Raw genomic sequence first — 11,511 nt, forward strand, 5'->3', positions numbered from 1 at the left:
TAGTAATTAATTCTAAAATAAATTATTTGTGTGTTATTAATCTTTTATTACATAGCTCTCTAAAATACTTGATTCTGACTGGTCAGTCGCACCATCCAGTGGTTTGTGATCTCTTGATAACAACCAATAAAACTGTGATAATACACCTCATGGTCTCTGATTAGCATGCTAACAGAATAACATGCTAAACTCAGTGAGTACGAAAGGGAAACCTCGGTTGCCCAAACAGGGCAATGCTCAAGCAGACCCTCAAGGTGAGGGGAGCATTGCTACTTCAAGCAGACAGTTAGCCTCAGCTAGCTGTCTGAAATACTGCCACGGAGCCGATACACCTAGCCAGCGTGAGAGGCCAGTGCGTTGGGGCAGGCTTCAAACTCCTGAGAGAAAGGAGGAATACCCGACCCGCCCAGGGATGACATGCTCTAAGAAGAACCCTCCCGCAGTGAGGGGAGCATCATCATGTCCTGGCAGCAGAGAAAGCACTGTATGGCTGCGTAGAAGGCAGCAGCGTCCCCAGTCCTCGGGCTGTGCTGTGGGTATATTCTTGCGGGGCCAAGAGCCACTACCAATCCAGGCAGTCCTGTGCTAACCATCTCAACAGAAAGCACAGGCCTTGTTCTAGCAAGGCCCACAGAACCTCGCGAACGAGGGCCTAGACCATATCCAGTGTTCCTCAGAGCACTGAGAGGGGTTTCCGCAGAAACACCGTCTACTCATACGATGGTGAAAACCACCGTGGTCAAGCCCACTCCTCAGAGGGGCGACTCACTACATCACCATGATGGTATGAGGATAGGTCTGTATAATGATTGGGTGGATACCCTGAAACAAGAAGCCCCTCAGGGCAGAACGCAGACAGAGTGTTTCCTCGGTTAGGCGGCCTGAAGGCATACATGTCCAGTCAGGGGGACCAGGAAGCTCCTGCGAAGAAAAAAATTTCTGAAGAGTTTACCTGGAGGTAGGGCCATAACCCTAGTTGTAGTGCTGTAGTGAGGTCCTGAAAGCCAAAGTGGCCATGATGTCTCCATGATGAAGGCAGATCCAGGACAAGCAGGCCACAACCATAGTCAGAGACCAGAGGGGGGTACTCGAAGAGGACCTACTTAAAAGACGGAAACACAAGAGACGGGTCCGAAACATACAGCAAAAGGAGACTAGACACATGATAAAGGATCGTACTCACCCATCCGTGCCCCGTAAAGGAGGCCTAGGAAGAGATCCAGATCAGATATGACAGGGAGCCACCTCTATAAGACTGCACAGAGAGCAGTAGCATCCCCAGCCCTCGGGCTGTGTTTCAGGTATTCTCTTAAGGAGGCATAAGCCATTCTCACCCCACACAGACCTGTGCTTACCATCTCAATGGAAAGCATAGGGCCCCGCTCTATCAAGGCCCGCAGAACCTCGAGAACAAGGGCCACAATGTAGCCAAAGGCTCCTTGGAGCACCCAGAGAGTTTCCACAGAAACGACTCTGACTCGTAAGATGGTGAAACATAGCGAGATCAAGCCCACTCCTCGGAGGGGCGACTCGCTAGATCACCAAATGGCATGAGAATAGGTCTGTATGCTAAAGGTGGAAATCCAGAAACAGAAGGCCGCTGAGGGCAGGACGCAGATAGAGGGTCTCAGCCAGGTGGCCTAGGTCCATGTGTCTATCCAAGGGTGTCCAGGAGCTTCCTGTGAGAAAGACTTACGAAGAGCTTACCTGGAGGTAGGACCATAACCCTAGATGTAGTGCTGTAGTGGGGACCTAAAAGTTTCCCAATCGATATGCCGAAGGCAGATCCAGGCAAGCAGACCATAACCATGGTCAAAGACCAGAGGGGGTGCTCGAAGAGGACCTACCAAAGGAAACACACCAGACAGGTCCCAGAAATACAGCATGGTTAGACACATAATAAGGGATCGTACTCACCCGCCGTGGTTCCCACGCCTGACTCCAATTACCAGAAAGACCTTCTTGAGAAACTGCCCAGACCATCATAGTGGGTCACATACTTATAACCCTAACAGGGGAGATAACACCTCTAGGCAGCAATCACAGAGTTAACAGGAAAGGGAAATTAACCACGATTGACCTGACCACAAAGAATGGGCTGTCTACCTACATCCCAGGGAGGGAAGACAGCACTTACCTGGCTAGGAGCTCAAAGAGACCTCTAGAGGACGCAGTGTCTCGTTCCCTTCTCAGGGAACCAGGGTTACATACGTAACCTGAGACGTTTTTCTGGTTCATTATTCCTATAAGATTGTTCGGGAAATGGCACATTGCCAGCTGATACAACATCTTAAGTGTGCCAAAACTCTAAGAATGATGTCATTTTACTCTTATTCCTAGACTTAAGATTAAGAGTGATTTATAAATGTTCCTAAGTGTTAAGACTAGGTCTCAGCTCCTAAATTCTACCTCTCCTAGGAGAGGTCTCCTAACCTAGTTAGGAGTAACAGGACAGCAGCAAAGAGGAGGAGACACACACTTTGCAATGAACATATGATGTATTGGAGTTATATGATGATATGGAGTTGATAAAATAAACTTGATTGTGAAGATACATTTTTTTTATTTTTTCAGTCTTTTTTTATTTTATTTTATTCACTCTACAAATGCTCTTCAATGCTCTTAATTGTAGAAATGAAAGTAGCAATTACATTTTTGGGCTGGAAAATTGGAAAAACGCATCAATGCGCTGTTGATGACACAGTAAGTAAGGCTTTTCCATATTGTGGCACTAACCCCACCAAACACACCAGTGGCCAAAAGTGATGTGTGGAGGGTTTTCATGACCTCACATTTCACTTAAACCATCAAAATCACGAGGGACAAAAATACTTACCAGTGTTGACAACTGCTTTTAATTGAAAGTAGCTAAGCTAGTCTTTAAATGTTGCTAGATGACATCATAATAGTGAGGTCACTGATCTATATACACAATAGAACACCACGCTTGACAAGGCGCTCCGTGACATAAAGACCGCTCTGACCACAGAGCCCGTTCTCACCATTAGCACACTCCCCACCCACCCCTATGTTCCCCGTTCTGCTTAACCAAACTGTGTTGCAGGTCCAGCGCAACGCTTGGGGGGGGTTGGGGGGGGGGTGACAAGCCACCCGAGCACTCATCAGCATCGCCCTGGAAACAGACACAAACCAGCTGCACTCAACGCTGGCCGATCAGTTATGGCTGCAGCTCGTTAAGCCACGGCATAAAAAGGCACATCGCTCCAAGCCCAAGGGAGAAAAACGCTCTCCGTCTGAGTAAGCCACTAACTTTTCTTTCTCTTTACCAGTGCAGACAGTGGCCGTGACTGATCGCCGCACTTCTCACGACGACATCACCGACCACTTGCAAGCACGAAGGAGACTGAGAACAGCGCATGGACCACATTTTGGATAGAGCACTTCTCCCCTGTTTCACCGGTTATTTTTTCTGTTGAATTAAATAAAATCCACCCTCTGGGGGCTTTTCACTGCATTTCCGCGTTGTGTAATTCCTCAGACCGCCACAATATATATATATATATATATATATATATATATAAATTAAGCAAATAAATTAAGCACAATGTACGAATTGAACATGGTTTATTATTTTTACTCAATGTAAACATTCTCAAAAGTGCATTTAACGGCTTTTCAACGGCCTAAAAATGATTTCATTAAACAATTACTCTGTCAAATCAGTTCATTTAACAATGTTTCAAACACTGTAAAAATGCCTGTATTTTGAAAGACAATTTAGCTTTAAACAGCAGAGAGAATAAAAAAGAAAGAAAAGAAAACAGACAGAATAATTTGTCAATAAAAAGCAGTAAAAAGTCAAAAGTGGAAACAAACTTTTTTTCTTAAAGCCAGACATCCATAGCCATACATCCATACAACCTATTCTTATCAGTCTTTTCAACCAAAAAATGATGATTCGGCCTCTGATTGATCTTACTCCACTACTTTGAACCATTTTCCATTTCATCCTTAGTCTCATCCTCTCCCAAGATGCAGTGTGCTCATGACCATTCACCATCCTTGTCATATTCTTGGAAGTCACCCAAAGTTCACTGGTTCACTCTAGTTCATCTAGTTCACACTTGCACATTAGAGGGCACCTAAGACATTCAATATTAAAGCAATCATTGAAACAATCACCATATTGATCAATATATTGATTATGGTTAAAACCATACTTCATATTTTTAAACAAAATATCACAACACATTCCCCCCTCTGAGACTTTATCAAGTCTCACCCTTTACCCAGAGTGCAACGCCATGAATCCACCTCTACCTTCCATCCATCGATAAACCAATAATGGTTCTCCAATACCTCTTCACAAATGACTTATTCAAGATGCCGCACTCTGAAGGAAGTCGGAGACAAACATCTCTCCCCACATTTTGATTAGAGAAGAGTAAAAGACTCCGCCTCCCTACCTATACATTCTTGTGGGTCAAAACAATTCATCAAAAATAAATCAACAGTGTGTTAAAGCAAGTGTGCGGAATGTGTTAACCTTCCCCATGGTTGTCGTAGTTAAGAAGAGAACATGAATGATTATTCAGATTATTAAACTTATTAAAATCAATATCAAAAAAATAAACAAATGCAATAAATGATGCACTGGTTCATCCCACGGTGCCAGAGGAGCTCCAGACATTCCTGGTAGCCTGGAGCGCTTTCTGGTGATGTTGTCCATTGCTGCCAGAGGAGCTTTCAGGCAGATCCTCCACCTCTATCTGGTGTTGGAGTAGATAGTGGGTTTTTAAACTTCCAGTTAAACCTACTCATGCTGCTAAACATGAGTGGTGCTCATCGATCCTGTCTTCTCTTCTTACTTTTCCATAGATGACTTCTCCCAGTGTTAAAAGAAACAGACTATATACTGATAATAGATGTTTAAATGATGAATACTTTCAAATAATAGGAAAATATGCAGTCTTTCTTTATCATCCCCTTTTCTGTTTGCATTGTCTTGTAACACGGACAATGACCTTCTTGAGACCCTCAGCGTTCCCTTGCTTTCCAAAAACACATTTTACATTTGATTTTATTAAAAGAATAAATGCTTTCCAGGAAAAAAATATTCAAAATTAAATTACTTTAAGAGTAAATGACTCCAGGAAGGGGCATATGCCAAAGTAAAGTACATAACAGCCTGTAACTTCCTGCCTACTCTATCCAAGTGTTCTAATAATGCTACATAATATGAAAAAAAGAAAATACAGTGAAGATACTAACTCCCTTTCTAACAAAAGTTACAATACAAGATAAAAATAAAAAATGGAAAATAAAAGGCACCCCTTCCCTACCACTCTGTTGTTTTCTTCAGGAAGGTTTTACACAATTTCATTCAGCTAATCCAGTCCAGGACCCACTGTATGCATGTTGGTACACCCAATGGTACACCCAATGTCATTTCCGGATGGCTTTACTTGATACAATAATCAATAATCATCTGTTTGGCTGCAGCATTGGCCAGCACTGATCTGAGAAAAACAACACAGCACAACAACAAAACAAATACAACAACAACAATGCTTATTATGAATCCCATTTTGGTTAACTATGCTCCCCAAGCCCCTCAAAAATAAATCAAACCAATCCTATGTATGCAAGTCAGATCCGGCCTTTTCAGTCACCTGATCTCTCTGTTTTTTTAGTGTCTTCATCGCTTTGGTAAATGATCCATCTGGGGCTGTGCTATTTGGAATATGAGCACAACAGTCAGTTGCAAACATTACACACATGCCTTTTCAACAAACTTACAGTAAAATGTTGTCTATGCTTAATCAGCACAGTTTATAAATCTTCTGCTGATTACAATAAATATAGTTCATCCACTTTATATTCTTGTTAGGAGTTATCTATATGAATATTGACTCAAATCCATATTTTATCCTTTTTGGCCTTAAATTACCCTAGTATTACCCTGACTGGGGAATACCCCTTTACTGACTCTATAAATTATTATGAGTCTGTATTATGAGTCTTTTTCCTCTGAGTGATTTTATCATGTTCCATTTTATCATAATCCATTATTAGATGTTTGAATGGCCTTGCAGGGACTAGTATATGGCCTATAGATGCAGATGTTCCTTTTCTGACAGTATTTTGGGTGCAAACTTTGCATTCAAATTAATACTCCACCACCATTGCTAGCAAGAAAGGCAACCAATATCCTTGTCACTTTATTTTTCTATTCACTTCCCCCTGTCAGAGATAAAGATCGAAAACAATTGAGGAGGAGCACTCATATGGCTCTCATGAAATTGTTCATTTGCATCACGTGTTACTTTGACTGGGTGATGAAGCTTTCATCTCATGTGAAATTGTGCATCCCAAGTATTCAACTTGTGGTAGGCAATATTGTAGTTCTTCTTTAGAGGCCTTGTGTCCCCCCTCAGCCAATTTATTGAGCACTTTAATTGAATCTTGATAGTGTTGTTCCAAAGTTTCTGAACAAACCAATAAATCATTTACAATACATACTGTATCAATGAACTCTCCAGCCTGATATCTCCTTTTTTAGAAACTGATTGAACACATGTGGTGAATGTTTAAAGCTTTGTGGTATTTTCATATTTTTTTTTTTAATATTGGCAGGTGAATGCAAACAAAAGTAACTTAGCTCCAGGGCTAACTGCTATTCTAATTGAATTAGCTGGTTTTACTAACCCCATATCTGTGTCATGCTGAGACCATAATTTAGGTGGTAATTGTTTATTAATTTTTTTTTGTAATTCAGTTTGCTTTGGTTGATGTTCATTATTATCAGACCGTTTGGACTGTTTTCGCATGTTTTTTCCCGTGTTGCCCTTATTTGGTCTTCCTGCTCCGTTTCTCATTTATTACGTCACTGTTTGATTGTATCTCTCTCCCCTTGATTGGTTGTTTCCGTGTATATAAGTTTGGTTGTGTCCTCTGTTAGATGGTCGGTTCTTAATTGTCATTCAGTCAGTTTATATGGTTCTCCATCGAGTTACGTTGTGTTTGCTGGTTCCCTGCTGTTTCCTGTCCGTTCCTGTTTCCCTGTGGATTATATTAATAAAACTCTATGCATTGGACCTCCTCGCTCATCCTGATCATTCCCCGCACACAACAACGTGACAATTATCTTTCGGCTCAAGTTTTTTTTTTTAATTTATAACCATTCTGGGGATACCCATTATTGGAGATATGCTTTATCTGCTGATCGAAAAATTTGAGGATTCTCTCTGGCTTCCCCTTTTTCTGCTTTTTTTCATTATGGGACTTATATCTTTAGAAATACAGTCCTTGTTTACATATAAAGTGGCATGGGTTACTTAATTTGGCATTTATCAATGAATTCTTCCCTATCTATCTGCAGAGCTGCACCTTCTGGTCCTATTATTATATACTGAGAGATCATTGGGGATTTTTAACCCTTTTGTGTCTGCTAACCATCTTTTTTTTCAGAATCTGTGTCTTTGTTTTCATCATACATTATGTGCAATGAAACTCTGTTTTTGGCAGACTTGGCTCACAGAGCTGTTCCCTTATGTATCTTCCCCATTTGCTAAGCATTTTTTCTAAATCTTCTATTAAATCTCCTATATGTTAGCACATGGTTCTTGTATTTGTTGCAATGTTGAGACACTCATTTGTCTAAATGTCCTATCCTCCATAAAAATTCTGTCTGGGGTGCACCATGTCTGCACTTTTAGTTTACATATGGCATCTATACTCACAGGGGCTATCCTGGGAAGTAGCTGTGTTACCGCTGAGAATCCTCCTTTTTCAGACATTGGGAGATGTAAGGCATATCTTGGATTTAGGCATGAGTATGCCCCTGTGTCGAGAAGTAATAAAATGGGTTTGGCTTCTATTTTTACTCTTGATCAGTGTCATATGTTATCATTGGAAGCTGATTTCTCCTCGTAGGATTCTCTGGGCATCCCTAATAACCTTTGTCAGCCCCACAGCATGGGTTGACAGGGCCTAGAGCTTGAGCTTTCACTTGTTGTTGTCCATAGTTGACTTCTAGGGCCATTGGTTGGTTCTGTTGCCAAGGATTGATGGGGCAGTCTCTCTTATTGTGTCCAGGTTGATTTCATCCCCAACACACTTCTGGTGGGCCACCAACTCTCTGTTGATTGTTGTTGAATCTTCCTCTGCCACGTCCTCCTTGTTGCTGTTGTCTGTTTCAGTTTCTGTTGTTTGACTGCTCTGGCTTGAGATATATGACAACTGGTGCTGGTCCTTGTGGTATATTGACTGGTCCAGCAGGTACTGTTTGCGCTGCCATAGTCTGGTTTGCCGTTGCAGGCACATTCATTGTTGCGGATGGACTGACAGGCACTGAAGTATTGACAGGTGCCATTGCTGGGTGGTCTTCTTTTTGTACTGCCTGAACCTTCTTCTTCTTGCTGATCAGTTCCTCAAGCTGCAGCTGAGTTAATTTCCTTTGGAGCTCTTTTTCCTGATTCTTAATCTTCAATTCTTGTTTTCTGTACTGCTCCACAGCATGGACCACATGGTCTCTGAACTCCTTGTGTGTCTTTGTGTTCTTGACCTACCACATCCTCCAGCTTCACTTTTACTGCTGCAGGCATGGCAGTCCTGCAGTGCTGTCAGTACTTTGTCTTGCTCTGTATCTCTTTCCAGTTCTTCTTTCCAATCTTAGTTGTCTTTGGATGTAGGTGGCGGGGTTCTCAGTTTCTCCTGTTGGCTCCCTTTCAGAAAACCTGCATCAGTTTGCATTGGGTATTCAGCCCTCAGTGTCTTCCATATATCACGTTGATGTTTGTCAAAGAAGACTCCAACTGCTTGAGGCCTATCCACTGCTTGAAGGAGGCCAGACTGCTTGAGAATATCATTCATCGTGAAGACTCCCAGTAGAGCTGTAATCGGGCCTTAAAAGTTAGGCTCGACAGGGCCAGAGCCTGACAGAATTTGGCCCGAGCCCGACAAGTATATTTTGATTGACAGCTTTTTAAAAGCCTGAACCCGTTTACAGCCCAACATTATTCAAATGTGCGGAAGCACACAGCTGATTTGCCTTTTGTCAAGAATAAGTAATTTATACATGTTTTAACATAATTTATTAAAGGGATAGTTCGCCCATTTAAGACATGAAGTTGTATGCAATCCTTACCAGCACTATAGTGTATACACGCTGACCCACTCTGTGATCACCTCCCTGGTCAGAGTTCTGGCCGCTGGAAGTTTTTCAAGAAAGTAGTCCCGGTTAGTTTCCGGGGCCTCAAAACTGTGCGTTTTTACGTGAAAAAATTATATGCGTTTCAAAGCTTGATTAATTTACATCACAAAAAACACTCCAGACAAAATTCATACCTCAGTTTTAATCTGCACTATTTTCTTTCCATTTCCATCAATCCACGCTGCTGTCAACGTCAACAGTGCGCACGTTCCGATCAGCTGTTCCATAGTGTTTACGTAAAAAGTAGAAAATTAACAATGGTGCGAACTTGTAAATTCCCAGGTTGTGACCACAAGAATGTGCCGGGATCACCGTTCAGATTCCATCGTTTTCCTGTTTCGGATATAGCTATGAGACAGCTTTGGCTGGTTGCCATCGGCTATTCTGCGGGAGCTAAAATATCCAGTATCAAGGATTTTCGTGTGTGCAGTGCTCACTTTAGCGAAGACGATTACATCCCCGACCAAGGAGGAAAAAGCAAAAAACGGATTTTAAAGATTTTCACTTATAAAGAAGATGATACCGACACAGGTTCCGCATAGTTACAGACAATAACAGCAATAACGAAGCATCATATTTTGTTATGTTATATAGATTCAACTCAATTCATTAGTAAAGACATTTGCCGATTTTCTCACCACCTAGACAGTCGATTGTTGTCGATGCTATCATTGCCCCGGTTAGCATATTCTCAGTGTAGCCTAAAACGTTAGCCTAAAGACGTTAGCTTCAAAATAAACCTGTCGTATGCGACATAAAGTTAGTAAATAGAGCTTACCCATGGTACTGGTACAGCAGAACTCTTTAAAATCCGTTTTTTGCTTTTTCCTCCTTGGTCGGGGATGTAATCGTCTTCGCTGAAGTGAGCACTGCACACACGAAAATCCTTGATACTGGATATTTTAGCTCCCGCATAATAGCCGATGGCAACCAGCCAAAGCTGTCTCATAGCTATATCCGAAACAGGAAAACGATGGAATCTGAACGGTGATCCCGGCACATTCTTGTGGTCACAACCTGGGAATTTACAAGTTCGCACCATTGTTAATTTTCTACTTTTTACGTCGTTGTCATTCGAGTGTGTAAACACTATGGAACAGCTGATCGGAACGTGCGCACTGTTGACGTTGACAGCAGCGCGGATTGATGGAAATGGAAAGAAAATAGTGCCGATTAAAACTGAGTATGAATTTTGTCTGGAGTGTTTTTTGTGATGTAAATTAATCAAGCTTTGAAACGCATATAATTTTTTCACGTAAAAACGCACAGTTTTGAGGCCCCGGAAACTAACCGGGACTACTTTCTTGAAAAACTTCCAGCGGCCAGAACTCTGACCAGGGAGGTGATCACAGAGTGGGTCAGCGTGTATACACTATAGTGCTGGTAAGGATTGCATACAACTTCATGTCTTAAATGGGCGAACTATCCCTTAAATGACTAACATAGGCTATAGGCCACTTGGAAGTTGGAACAAAGAAATAAAACAAGTCCTTTGTAACATCGTAACATCTCAGCACTCTAAATAGGCATACACTCAGCCTATAAATAGGCCAATGTGCCAATAAAAATTACTCTTTCTTGAATTAAATTAAGATAAGTTCTTAATTAAGATGCGGTTTTGGCAATAACGAAATTAAAATAAAGGCTTCGCGGGATTTGCTTCGCCACTTCTCTCCACAATCCGGCCTCAACACGACGGTAAATAGCATCTGAAATGTAATAAGAGAATAATGTCAACATTAGCCTATATACTCTGTCTACATTATGCATTTAAGACTCAATTAGTATTTACTCACTAAGATTAGGCTACATGTTTTTGTGGAGGAAAATGATTGAATCCACTGTAGTTTCAGCGCCGTCCTGCACTCACTGATGGTGCGTCCAGCAGCACCAAACACCCTTTCACTGCTGCTGCGACTGGCCGGGATGTGTAGTACTGATCTGGCTAATTTTGCCAAAACATAATCACCAGAGGCAAGCCTCCGTTTCACCTCCTCAGCATCCATTTTCGCAGCTTTCTCGCGCTAATCGAAACGCATCACATGACCGCTCATTTACTGCGCAAGCCGGAGCGCAAGCCAGAGCCTGGCCCGATAGTCCAAAATATGTATAAAACAATTTTCTATTAAATATTTCAGTAAGAGACATTGTTTATGTAATATTAAACTGACAAAAAATGACGTCTTTTTAGAGCTGCTTTACAGTAATACTGCATTTTTGTTTGCATCATTAAAATATTACCTGTACATGGTAAGGTCAATATAATGTCTGATATCCCAAATCATTTACCGTATTTAAAGTACACATTACATTGTTTAAAATGTTTTAGAAAGCTG

General features: G+C 41.7%; 1 protein-coding gene across 1 annotated transcript in view; it reads right to left on the reverse strand.

Moving 5' to 3' along the window:
• LOC127160590 (T-complex protein 1 subunit beta-like) overlaps positions 1–11,181 on the reverse strand; it is a 30,623-nt gene extending 19,442 nt beyond the window's left edge. Inside the window, exons 1-8 of the mRNA XM_051103227.1 lie at positions 11,046–11,181; positions 9,954–10,192; positions 8,309–8,527; positions 4,629–4,730; positions 1,708–1,843; positions 1,356–1,438; positions 1,184–1,207; positions 953–1,099 (exon numbers count right to left, since the gene is read on the reverse strand). Coding sequence (XP_050959184.1) covers positions 953–1,099; positions 1,184–1,207; positions 1,356–1,438; positions 1,708–1,843; positions 4,629–4,730; positions 8,309–8,527; positions 9,954–10,192; positions 11,046–11,181 — 1,086 coding nt within the window. The remainder of the gene's footprint in view (positions 1–952; positions 1,100–1,183; positions 1,208–1,355; positions 1,439–1,707; positions 1,844–4,628; positions 4,731–8,308; positions 8,528–9,953; positions 10,193–11,045) is intronic.
• Positions 11,182–11,511: the final 330 nt, after the last annotated feature.

Source organism: Labeo rohita, unplaced genomic scaffold (genome assembly GCF_022985175.1).
Source record: "Labeo rohita strain BAU-BD-2019 unplaced genomic scaffold, IGBB_LRoh.1.0 scaffold_397, whole genome shotgun sequence".
Classification (NCBI taxonomy): domain Eukaryota; kingdom Metazoa; phylum Chordata; class Actinopteri; order Cypriniformes; family Cyprinidae; genus Labeo; species Labeo rohita.